Source organism: Neodiprion lecontei, chromosome 3, assembly GCF_021901455.1.
Source record: "Neodiprion lecontei isolate iyNeoLeco1 chromosome 3, iyNeoLeco1.1, whole genome shotgun sequence".
In the NCBI taxonomy this organism is placed as follows: domain Eukaryota; kingdom Metazoa; phylum Arthropoda; class Insecta; order Hymenoptera; family Diprionidae; genus Neodiprion; species Neodiprion lecontei.
The window spans coordinates 26,627,523-26,641,383 of NC_060262.1; the positions used below are offsets into that span (position 1 = coordinate 26,627,523).

The following is a 13,861-nucleotide window of genomic DNA, read 5'->3' on the forward strand; positions in this document are numbered from 1 at the left end:
TAAAATATCACCAATTTTGACTACTATCAATGACCCTACGCAGCACAGATGCGAACGGGGTACAGTCAGCGCAATTCTATTTGCAATACCGAATAAAACGAAGAAAAACTTTTTTTAGTTTCGTGCAAAGTAACACCAGGAATACATTTCTCAGCGTAATTGATACCTAAAATGAAACTTTTTTTCGATATGTTCCGTGCGGTAATGCATGTAGAATTGCGCTGCTGGGCCACTTTCACATCTGTGCTGTGCAGAGTTTTGTTTACTAGTCGAAACCAGTGATATTTTAATACGGTCGGTAAGGACTGACCACACCATACTTTCAATAGTACTGAATCGTGACAGCCACTTAGACACGTACAATTGATTGCAAAATCAGGGGAAAATTGTATATTTTTGACCAACATAACGTAAATCGTGATGTATCTCGTGCAGTCAAGAGGGCCCGTCCAACATGACGAATTTAATACGAACATGGCTCGGCAACATATTTAGATGTTGATAAATATAAATGCATATGCAATTATCCGTGCAAAAATGCCACCAACGCCAAGATGTCGCCGTGAATATGCCGGTTTACTGGGCAATGGGAGCCAATGAAACACGATTATTATACATCCACATACCATTTAGAATGGTGCACGACGCACGGGTTACTTGAGAACACAAACTCGTGACGAGTCGACATTCGAATTTACTTTATTCTCTACCAGGACCGTATTGGTTCTGCAATTGGCGGTAAGCGTATTTGAGTTGCAATTGTCGGTGAGATGTTTCTGGCATGATACTCCGGGGCTGGAAGATAATACTGGTGAATAAATTCGACCACGCTTCCGCTCCGTTGCGGGACGGTTTCGTTTGCCAAATGCAACAGTTGGCTAACAAGTGGCTCTTTTGCTTTGAACCACTTTGAAATACAATACACACTACCCGGGCGTATAAGTATTATACGTATACTTGTGTCTATGTGTGCACGCACGGTTTCGACTAACGGGGAAATACCGGGCGAATATCAGTTTCCGAGCGTCGTGTGCACTTGGTCAAAATAATAGAGCTAACGTTTGCCCATGGTTTACAAATTACCCGGCCACTGGATTCGAACTGCGTTCACCTGCAAGTTCCATCGTTCGTTATACGCAAGAGCTGACTCTCGATTTCGAAAGTAGTTTTCGAACGAATCTGTGGATATTCCGTGCGCTCATTCACCTGTAAGAATGAAAAAAGATCAGATGATTGATTCCGATCGTGAGCGGCTTTATTGACAAGCTCATTCTTCGCCGGGCGTTGAAACCTTTGCGGTGCGGTGCGTATGGTCGATAGTTGAACCTGTTTCGGAAACACGTGGAGGAGCTCGTATAATTTTTAATTTGAGATTTGGGAGTATTCGCATTAAGTATTATTTTCGACATACGAAGTACTGGTTATCGTTGTCCTGTAGGCGCGTTCAGAATTTACTCTTTAACTGTAATATTAGTCAAAGGGGTGGCGGAGACAAGTGGCAGCTCGGTCAGACTCGTGTACGGTTGAACAAACGGGTGAGGTGACGTGATAAATTCGCAAGGTGTAAATCAATCCGACAAACAACCAAAGATATATAAATGGATAACATTTGTATTATATACCGATTCGTTCGTTTTATGAATAACTGCAATGGAACCGATTACATGAAAAAAAAACATGTGGTCGGATATGCATGGCATCAGTCAAAGCCCGTTCATTTGTTACAGTGCTGTCATCAATTCTATAATCATAGCTATATTATAACGCTAAAGTTCTGTGATTCTGCATTTAACAGATGGGTTAAATGATTTAAAACTGATTTTTGAAGCTTGCTAAGAACTGTATTTATATATCGCATATCGATCTTATTAAGTCTAGTCAAATTACCGTGTATAGTAAAACCGTACCAATGAAATGATTTTTTTTTCATAGTACTATATACATACACTTAACGCTACTCCTTGAGTACTTAGGTATACATTTTGAGGGCTTATAGTGCTTACATACTATATGTACAATTACGATAAGGTTGTAATTTACAATTCGATCCAGTTTTACGATTATCTATAATTAATATATACTTCTCGTATTGTCGACGACGTTAATTTATTATAATGTATTGCAAGTGGGTGCGACAAATATTGTTCAATTTTGAATGCCTCAAACTCACTTACGAATTCACGAAGGAAGTAAGGAAGGAAAAAAAAGAAAAGAAAAGGAAACAGTGCAATTTAGAAGTAAGTCGTTATAGTTCTAGTCAAACGAGTCTAGTATAGTGAATTGAAGTTTCTGAAAATATTACTAGTCGAGATATTCGTAGTACCTGCTTGCAAGACCGAAGCGTAACATATTTTTTAAGCAACCTTAATATTCCTATAAGTATTGTTTTACCAAGTGTGAGTAAACATTCTGTTGATGAGTATCTGATAATATTATATTGCGACATGAATTTCTTTCTGTTTCTTTCTCTCTTTCGATTTGTTAGAAGATTTCCTCCACCCGCTGTAACATGATACTGACAATTGAATATTATAGAAAATATACGATTATAACAATGAATGTAGGATCTTTCGAGCATCATTTGAACGACTATAACTTAACGTAACCAGCTGTATGTTTTAACATGCCGTATTTAGGCAGCATTTTCGAATATCCTTGAGCCTTGCGAGAGTACGATTATAATAATAGTAATAATAATAATAATGATAATGATAATACTAATACTAATAATAACAATAAAAACAATAATCATAATACCACTAATAATAATAATAATAGTAATATCAATAATAATGATGATAACAATAATTATAATATTAATAATAATCAGGAAATCAGTTTTCAAAATTGATTCCGCAAGTGGCAAACAATAAATTTTGTAATTTTCACAGCCTCGGGCATTGTTTGGGTGCCCGCAGGCTTAAGATATGTTGCGTAGTATAATCAAACACTTGATCAAGTGCATAATTTCTCGTTATTTGGGTGAACCTTATGAAATATATTTGTTCACTAAAGAATTTTGCTTGGCATATAATTGCGAATGCTGAGAACTTTTCTTTTGTAGGGATTATGGGCGAAATAACCGGACGAAGTTTCCATGAGAATCGCGGAATCCTTGTATCACTCGTAAAATTCTAAAAGCCATCCATTGTTACGCGTAAAAAGAATCGCTAACGTCCTGCATTATTGAGTTGACTTGTGGGCTGAGATTGTATCCATTGTGAAGTAAATTATCAAAAAACACATCCAAAATCCAAGTAAATTCTTACGTACGCGCGTCAATGCGAAGCATAAACGTTTTAAAATCTTTATTGTATGCAGAACATTACGATAAATGCCAGTATACAAATATTACAGAGCAAGCTTGAATTTCCTTATATACTCAATGAAACATACTACATACATACATATGTATATATGTATACTGAACATTAAACTGTATACATATATGTTTAACACATAGTAATCGTGACGCATATAATTTCAATGATTATGATTTCATCTTGACAGAGAAATAATTGACACAAACGCACACCATAATCGAACAGTCCCGTTTAATAAACAAGTTGTAGAGATGTCGATACGAGGCGGTGTATAGGCATTGTAAATTCAACCTTCAAACATACCTTATATCGATCATACCCGTAATAACTTTGGCATGTCGAAGTCCTAATTTAAATAATAAAGTTATTCGATGGAATTCAACCACATATTTATTGTAAGTAAAGCAGTATTATTCCTTGATAACGAGTATATAACATCTAACTCGAAGTATAAAAATTGATTTCTAATAGAATTATTATTATTATTGTTGTTGTTGTGACTGAATTTAATGGTTGCAATTGCACATTTATATCAGTCAGTAATATTATTGACGTTATTGCAATGTTTCTAATTTCGTATCGTTTACTTTTAAAAACTCTCTGTTGATGTTATTGCATTCACACATAATTGTTACATCATTCATAGAAATTGATCTCCATTATTTATTGATTATTTATGTTGATTTTTTCATTTCCTATTGCTTGTTCTAGTATTTTTATATTCGTATTATATACATCTATAACGTGTATGATAAATATTATTATCACCTAAATTGTAAGAAGCGAAGGAAGGAGCTGAAAAAGAATTAAATGAATTGCAATCTTTTATGATGGATCGATTTATAAGTGAGGTAAAGAAAAAATTGAAGAAGAAAAGGAAATACAAAGTACAGGCGAGGCAAAGAGCGAAGGTTTTAGCATATCAGTGTGTCGAGCTTAGTGAGGCACACACGGAATAAGTTATATAAAATAAATATGCATTTATAAATACACAACCCGCTTGCAAGATTTTCGCGGTGAATCTTAACTCGTTATTATGTATGCATATGCACACATATCTACATACACATGTATACATGTGTGTATTTTGTGTGTGTAATGTAACAAATCGACACCGCGACACGAATATTTCATTGCCGGAATTTTTGATCGCAGTGAATATGAATGAATGTGCGGAGTTTTTAATAATGTACTTGACGGTGATGCATATCGAACGAGGATAACTTCCCCCTCCCCCCTGCCCAAAAAAATAAAAATAAAAAGTAAAAAATAATAATAAAATAATTATTATAAAGTAGAAGAAAATCAAGCGAGGTATAACAGATTTTTTTTCCACCAGAAAAGACATCAGATAGAAAAAAAAACCGGGAACATTCAATATGTGTATTGAGTTGGAATTTCTTCTCGAAAGTCTTGCTGGTGTGGCTATGAAAATCATATAACGTATGCGCAGCAACGGAAAACCTCGAAACGCTGGCGTGGTTGAACTTAAATAAAATACAATGATATAGGAATGAAACGTAACATCCGTTGGTATTAGAAATGACAAATTAATTGATTAGTGCGTGTGTATATAATACGTGTCTACATGTATACAGAGTGAATTGCTAACGATTGGATGTTTGTCAGAACGACAAACCGTCGTAAATTTAGTCGAGAGTTCGGCGCGATATACATATTTAATCTCAAAAACTTTGACAGCTGTTGGTGGCAGTTGTTGTGTTCAAATCGCAGCTGTCAAAAATGCCGAGATTACATACATCGCGCACGATTGGTGCCCCTGGCAGACCAACTGCTCTCAAATTGTAGAGCGTGCGTATTAAATGTTAGCAGACGACGGCCCATGCAACCGCTAGAAAATCTATATATATATGTATAGTGGTTTTCTATATATATAATATATATACAATCACACATGGGAATTGACATCCCACCCGACTTACGTCTCTGTTCACGTCACGCGTAAATATACAATTATCAATATGTATCTAACACGTGTCACGGATTGTAAAATAATTTTTAATCACGCCTCGCGTTCCGGTGGCAAATCATAATTGAATACGTACAGAGTGAAATATATATATATATATTTAACCCCACCAGCGAAACAAAATGGACGCGAGACATGCTATTTCGCATTATTATTTTCATATGAAGTATATTGAATACTACATATTATACTATAAAATGAACAACAATATAATACGTTATTATTTACGTTTATCATTATTATTCGGATCATTATTGCTATTACTACTATAATTATGATTATGATTATTATTATTATTATTATTATTATAAATAATATAACATTATTGTTATTATTACTATTATTATAAATCGATATAATTATACAAAATGATATTAATCACCGACAGTTACGTTAGCAGACTAGATACATACAATTGCGTAATGCTACGAAAATTTCAGAGATGTCCGAAGTGGTTTAAGTCCTCATTGTGCTATAGGATCATGTTACGGAAAAGTTGTAAGAACAAAAATATTATCCCTAAATAATGCTACAACTCGTATTGGCACACAATATAACAGGTACAGCCGGTATATTATTAATTCTTGCCACGATGGTTTTAATATGCACATATTCTGTGTATTTTTTACATTTTTTTTTCCATCCAGACTTAATTGATAAGCCAACATTTGGGTAAAATCAATTTTCACCTCCGTGCTATACAAAAAAAAAAAAAAAAAAAAAAACAAAAACTAAGATCGCTCGTTCGTTCCTTAGTAGTAATATGCTTCTTATACCACGAGAACCTCGTTTAAAAAGAAAAGATAAAAAAACAACCACGAAAAAATGAACACGTAAATGAATACTGTGTACTAAAATACTTCATACTACTGTGTACCATGAATAAGCATGGCACTAGGAAAATCATTCAGATAGTTTTATCATAAAAATGAAACGGTAATCATGATATAGATAATATTATTAACAACATTATTTATATTATTACGCATACATTATTATATATATATATATATATGAATATCGATAACAAAACTAACCCTAGGGTGAAATATATTATATGGACACTTTTGAAATCTGGTGAGCCACCTGAGAGATGACCGGTGAATCACGAGATAAAAAAAAATTGAAAAAACAATGGAAAAAACAAAAAAATCAATTACGATTAACAAAAAAAAATAAATAAATAAAAACAACCGCCAATTACTTTAATTACGTCGACAGTACTACGTATATTATTTGTATGCCGAGCGATTTCATGCAGTTTTCAGTGCGACGCATTTTGACGATTCTTTAAAGGATTATCACGTGAACGACATATTTCGGAGAAGAAGTTCTTGCTTTTAACGAAGATTGTTATAGTCTAAACGCACATTGATGAAAGCATTCGTCGTTCGGCAAAGGCATATAATATATAATTATTAAGGTAAAATTTATAACAGAAGTCAAATAAATGAAGTTAATTACAAATGTAAACTGTATAATAAACATTATTTCCTATTAATAAATCTCGGCGTGTTATTAATTTCACGTCCTATAATTCGACACGCGTATAAAAAATTCTGTCTACCGCAGATACTGTGACTATATTCTTACGGTCTTGATACGAATAAATATAACGCTCGATATATCTTGCACGTGTCCGAACTTGAGGTACATATATTTACAACGAAAGTAAATCGCAGTTGACATTAAACTCACGACGGTATACATTGTGGTAAACAAACTGATTTCTACGGACAGTGCTTGGATTCTTACAACATTTTGATATGATTATTCCAAGGAACCGGAAAACTCGGAATTAATATTCGTAGTTAAATGTAATCGGTGAAAACGTCGTACATCTACCGCGATAGCCCCCCTTGGTTAATGGCTTCCTACGAATCCCCCATGCAACCCAGGCACATCAATATGTACCTGAATATCAGAATGATGTCAACGTATATTTGCACCGCAGCGTAAACATATTCATCCGGATTGAGTTCGATGCTACGTCCGCCCATGAGAAGTTGAGTATCATAGAACAGGTACTGGAAACAATGTTATTCAACTATGTCGATATTCGTAGCTGTTATATACATATATATTATAATTGAAAATGAAACTGTAATAGTTTACAGTATTGATACGTACCACGGATAACAGAAGTGTCATTAACGCAGCAAATATGACCCACAAGGTTTTGATTTGCGTGAGGATCGCCACTATCGCCAGTACCAAAGTACTGACAAGTATGACAACCGTGATGATTAATATCATTCCCGTGTAGTTTGTGAAATCAAACTGAAACAGATCGCGGTGTGTAATACGGTGCGATAAACTTTTTTCCTGCATAAAGATAAATATTCCTCCTAACTTGTATTATACCTTGGCGCACATTGCGACGAACGTTACAACCACGGTCACAAGGGCGGTCATTCCTAATGCTAGAAGTACCAACTCGATGTTATAGTGCGCTGACGCGTACGCGACGCTGTATGACTGGCAAAGCGTCTGTAAAGAATTTTTTAAAGTTCGGACGAATTACACGTCGCGTGAAAAATTTATTGCGCATTTGGCAAAGTTTTGTTGGTGAATCTTTTATCTGCACTCAATTGAATGCAGACTTCTTCCACATGACGTACCAATAAGCACATCAATATCCAGTTGCAAGGCGATTGTCTCCTCACTCGTTCGACGCAGGTAATTGCGATGTATGTAATTAAGTAGACGACTCTGGTAATAACGAGAGGACAATGATTCGGTTTGTCTATTGTTTATACAGTTTTTTACCAGCGCAAGCATATAAATTTGAAAAAAATTATATACGCACGTTGCAGCGATAGCCAAGCCCCAGTGTCTCAGTACCCATAATTTAACTTGCTCTCTGAAATAAAGATGTAATATTACAATTTGAGAAACGTTATCTTATAAGTACAATAATCCAAGGAAGAGTGAATCGAAACTGTAATACGTCTACGAATTTGTAAGAGAGGCTTGGAAATTAGAAAAATTGATGATAATCAATTGATCATTTTCATTATTGTGAAAAATCGATTCCTGTCACGATTTACGTGAAAAAGTTTCTAGCCGGGAGCCGAATGAATGTACTGCTAAATTTTGAGTTCTCATGTAAAGACCCGCTCGAATACTTACACATACATTACAAGAGCTATAAAAGCAGCCGTGAAGGCCAATTCCACAGTTATGATACAATATACTTTTTTTATGAAGAGTCGTCTTATTTTCGCAGCCCTAAACTGCATCGCGTATTGCTCGTATTCCCTCTCGGCGTCGGACATGTTTCTCAGTTCCTGCTCTGCCAGCCATTGTCTGTACAATTCTCGATTTTCCCTTTCACGTTCCGCGACCATTTCGTCAGTGACCGTAACCGTGAATGGACCCTGTTACGGTGCGATCGGAGAGTGATCATTGTATACATCGGGGAAACACTCAAGGTATTGAAATAAATTGCTGCGTATAGCAATCTTTGATCACAGAACTCAAAACTTACACTTCTCACTTTTTGACCTCTATACAGAGGTGGCAGTTGCGGAGGATACTCAACTTGGACGGCCTGCATTTGGTGTCCTCCTGGTTGGTTTTGGAGCGAATATGCGTACGGAGGTGGCGGATAAGGTGGGACGTTTTCGCTGTATGTGATAGTCGTTATTTAGCATTCAATATGTTTATTTAACCTATATAGACATTGCGAATATTCCCTGTACGACTTGGATTAGCTGGTGTATACAATGTAAAGTTTAATAATCACTTCACAGCTCGGGTACGTTCTCCAGGAGGCAGACTTCGATTTCCTGGAGGGTTCATGGTCGAAATTTTCCACACGCTACAAATCTGAGTGATCTATACCGTTTTCAACTACAAAACTACCATGACGCTGAAATAAAACAGTCGAACGTTAGAAAATAATTGAGTAGAGTGTTACAAGGAGAGCAGTGGAATTACCGTGAATTACTTGACGGCGTTTTTCTCATTTTCCGCTCTAGGTGTACACTCAGCTAAATTCTTCTAGTTTAACAGATTTCCTGTTGGCTGAGAAGCGGGGAAATTGTACGTAGACGAAACTGAGTGCTACCTGCGGCTGATAAAACGTCCTGAAACATGGAGTTGAATTCTATACTGCCGATATTAATCAATGGTAGGTCTCAAAGCAAGTTTTATACCTGATCCAGCATGTGTGAAATTGAATATATATATATATATATATATATATTAGGGTGGGCCAAAAAAAATGATTATTTTTTTTTTTACTTTATACTTTGAAAATCGGTTGCTGGATGCCTCTAAAGAATTCTCACCAAATATGAGCTCTTAATTTTGATAACAAGGTCCTCCGCTTTACAATTTTGCATTTTTTCCTGAGTATTAGAAACAAAAATTCATATCTCTTTGACAACTGTTCGTTAAAAAATATCTCTCCTCATATTCTTGTAGGAAATCGAACGCTCTACAAAAAAGGTCTCTTACAATTTTTTCGTAAACCTTACCGTTTAAAAGATATCAAAGCTTAAAGTTTGATTATTTTAAGAGAAATTTCTGTTTTGCTTATGAATTTTTTAACTCGCTTACAAAAAATTTTGATGAATTGCGCAACTCATAGTTTTGTAGGAAATTAACTGCTCTACAAAAATGGTGTCTTATGATTTGTCGATTAAGTTAAGCGTTTAAAAGATATTCATCGTCAAACTTCAATGCATACTAATTTTAACAGTTTTTGATGAATAATTCGAAAAATTTCAATTCAATTCATAAGTTTCATGAAAATTTATTCCAATGTGAGTTCCTAAGAAAAGAGAAAAATAGTATAAAAATATGTATTAAAAATTAAAAATTAAAAAATATATAATATATAGAACTAAAAAAATAAAAGAAAAATAGTATAAAAATATATATTAAAAATTAAAAATTAAAAAATATATAATATATAGAACTAAAAACATAAAAGAAAAATAGTCTAAAACATTTCTCTTTTCTTAGGAACTCACATTGGAATAAATTTTCATGAAACTTATGAATTGAATTGAAATTTTTCGAATTATTCATCAAAAACTGTTAAAATTAGTATGCATTGAAGTTTGACGATGAATATCTTTTAAACGCTTAACTTAATCGACAAATCATAAGACACCATTTTTGTAGAGCAGTTAATTTCCTACAAAACTATGAGTTGCGCAATTCATCAAAATTTTTTGTAAGCGAGTTAAAAAATTCATAAGCAAAACAGAAATTTCTCTTAAAATAATCAAACTTTAAGCTTTGATATCTTTTAAACGGTAAGGTTTACGAAAAAATTGTAAGAGACCTTTTTTGTAGAGCGTTCGATTTCCTACAAGAATATGAGGAGAGATATTTTTTAACGAACAGTTGTCAAAGAGATATGAATTTTTGTTTCTAATACTCAGGAAAAAATGCAAAATTGTAAAGCGGAGGACCTTGTTATCAAAATTAAGAGCTCATATTTGGTGAGAATTCTTTAGAGGCATCTAGCAACCGATTTTCAAAGTATAAAATAAAAAAAAAAATAATCATTTTTTTTGGCCCACCCTAATATATATAGATCCTTACACGATACGACAAATGAAATAGAAAATCAACATTAACTATTTACTCTTATTCTTGATTACAGTGATAGAGGATTGCTCAAGACTTTTGAAGCAAGCAAAAGGACACCGTGGGCGTGGAGAGGCAATTGCAGTGACCTGCATTGATGGACTGACTTACAGAGCTTTTATAAATTTCTGTACAAAATTTCCCCTGACCGTCCCTCGCCGAGTTGCACCGAGCTTTAAAATGTTCAAAATGCCCTATTCAGCTGGCTGCCTTTAGCTACCTTCAGTCAACGCCGATTACTAACCCAAGCTAATACCCAATGTCACCCATTGTAAGTATCTATCCTATTGACAATCGTTCTTACCTTATAGATGAAACATGGTGGCGGTTTCGATGACCAAATGTTCGATAGATAATTCTGTCATTCCTGAATTGATCAATTTTCACATTTTGATAGTGTCAATATTTGCATTCTGAAGGATACAAAAACACTCTATTCACTGTTGATGCAGTAATTACACTTCTTTTGTCATCGTCGACAAACTATTCTAGAATTCTGAAAAAATTTCACATTCGTTTGTAAGTCCGTTATTTGTATTAAATGGAATACAGAGAGACACTCGATACAATTATGATAGAACTTCAGTCGTTAAATTCGTTGAATAATTTCATTGTATTTTGCGACTCTTCCTCGAGATCAACTCGTAGATGTTTGAAGTTCTTATTTACGGCAATAATTAATTAAGTTATTTTGGGTATTCAAATTTCGATCGCGTGTTCAGACTCCTGAATGATTTTTATGTTTATAAGCGCATACGCTTGCATATGATAGCCCGTGATGAGAGATAACGACGTCGCAAGTTTCAACGTCAACTCTCTAAGAGTTCGTTTTTTGTTTGATAGTCTCGCTCTTGTGTATTCCAGTATAATTCTGGTGTCTCTAGTATAATCATTCTTCGATCTCGACGGTCTCAGGGTGAGGATCCCTTTCAAAAATCTTCTAGTCCTGCTGTCCTGTCGAACTTCCGGCCCGACAGTAAAAGATATTGCGAACCTAAACGCGTCTAGACAACCATGAAACGCATCGGTTGCTTATTCTTCAGTGAGGCATTCGAGAATATTTAAGCTAGATGCGTGGTATGGTAATATCCAATTTCTGGGGCAAAATAACCACTAGCATTTTAATTTTTTGCCAAATGGGATGAGTTTTCGTGTTATGAGAAATTAACAAATTGACTGTGAAATGAGCATCGATTGAAAAACTGGGTACCAAGGTTGTGCTGGCCACTCCGGAATCACTATTGTTCCGTGTGCTTTCTCTTGCTTAATTTTTCGCAAGGTTTTCAAAATTAGTGAGAACGGTAGAAAAGAGTTGAAAAATAGGGCGCGCATGTACTGTAAACGGGTCGACGTTAAATGAATCCGGGTCCCTGCTCCACGAAAGGTATTTGTTGCACTCCGCGTTTTCCCTATCAAGTTTATATAGGGTTCTGTAACACTATCTACGTTTTCGTAAAACGCAAAGTCGGCTGACACGAACTTGGTTTCTGGTTCCATTCATCGCGACTCTCCATCAACTTCAAAGTTCATTTTTGAGCTTACATACGATGCAACTAACATTATATGACTGGTCTCACACCGTTTCCAAATTTCTCTCGCTAAACTATTCAGACGCTTATACCGCATGCGCCCTTTGGATTTTTATCACTGGTATGACCATAAACCCATCATAATTCGCTCCGTTTCCTTTGAGAGCTATGAATTTTTGTGATTCGGAGGCTTTTGTAAAGGCCCAACCATATTCTACAACGAAGCAATAGGAATCGAAAATATCGTTCCTACAAATTTCGCAAAATCACGAATTTTGCATATTTCGCTTCTATTCAACTGTATGACTTTGTCCTTGACGATTTCTTTTTCACCGTGTGCTTATGAAGCGAACAAAATGCAGCAACAACAAAAGGCAGCAAAATTAAAAGGTGAGGAAAACTGCTTTAATGTCAAGCATGTTTACAGCTTACAGTCTGAATCAGGATTGTTTTTGCAATAATACTGTTTGACGCAGCAACCTTATTCATGTCTTTTATCTACGACGACTACTATATCAGAAAGGGGAGCAGAACGGGTGATTGTACCCTTCGTAACATTATGACAAACAATGATGAAACATACTTTAAAGTAAACTAAAAACCAATACCATCCGCGTCTTGCCTATAGCAGGAGTGCTATTGATAGCTACTGTACATCCCAGCAAACACAAACTGTAACGGTTTCTGAAAATGTATATAGTTAGTAGTGTAACAAATTGCACTTTACTATTGTATATCAGACAATATTATTCTTCGCGTGGGTAATAAGAACTAACCGTTATGTTTGCGTTGTGCTGCTGTGTCGCAACTATGCCTTTTTACTGATATGCATTATTGAGTGACACTCTGACATCGAGACAATAAGAATCCAGCATATTTCAGCATGCTTAATATGCAAAGTTAGATAGCTAGGAAGAAAAAAAGACAATGTATTTGGTATTCATCGACAATGACAACAATTCGGTTCTTTAGCTAAACAATAGAAGAATGTCAATTTCTTCTAGCTCAAGAACCGTAACATGTAGAATTTCATTAGCGTTTGTATTCTGACGAAACACCACTATTGTTCTTTTGGTAATTATTCTGCAATGTGACCTCTGGTTTACCAGCTTTCGTTCACTGACTGTTGAAAAGTATCCGTTGAGAGAGGTTTCATTGTAATATTAAGATGAAAAATATCGGAGTGCATGAAACATGAACAAAACATTCTACTCTGCCGTAAAGACTGACAAAAGCATCCTCTTGGGAACCTAAAACGTCGAATTTGGTCAACTTTTTCCAATTTCAAATAATTTTGTCGTTGGATTAATTAGTAAAGTTGAGTGCATCTTGTTTAAAATAATGGGACATTTTCTTTCCAAGCGTAGTTTGAATTTGTCAAACAAGTATACAAGAATTTTTAAATACGATGA

General features: G+C 35.0%; 1 protein-coding gene and 1 long non-coding RNA gene across 2 annotated transcripts; both read right to left on the reverse strand.

The window, feature by feature from the left end:
- Nucleotides 1-6,393: 6,393 nt before the first annotated feature.
- On the reverse strand, nt 6,394-7,589 carry LOC124293247. Its single transcript, XR_006903163.1, has 2 exons — nt 7,444-7,589; nt 6,394-7,340 (listed from the first exon to the last, which is right to left on the reverse strand). It is a non-coding gene; the product is annotated as an uncharacterized LOC124293247 (long non-coding RNA).
- Nucleotides 7,590-7,671: 82 nt separating this feature from the next.
- Nucleotides 7,672-9,117, reverse strand: LOC107223931 (protein lifeguard 2). The gene is made up of 6 exons (XM_015663798.2): nt 9,062-9,117; nt 8,804-8,942; nt 8,446-8,693; nt 8,123-8,176; nt 7,935-8,025; nt 7,672-7,803 (listed from the first exon to the last, which is right to left on the reverse strand). The coding sequence occupies exons 1-6, from the start codon at nt 9,115-9,117 to the stop codon at nt 7,672-7,674; spliced, it is 720 nt and encodes a 239-aa protein (XP_015519284.2).
- Nucleotides 9,118-13,861: the final 4,744 nt, after the last annotated feature.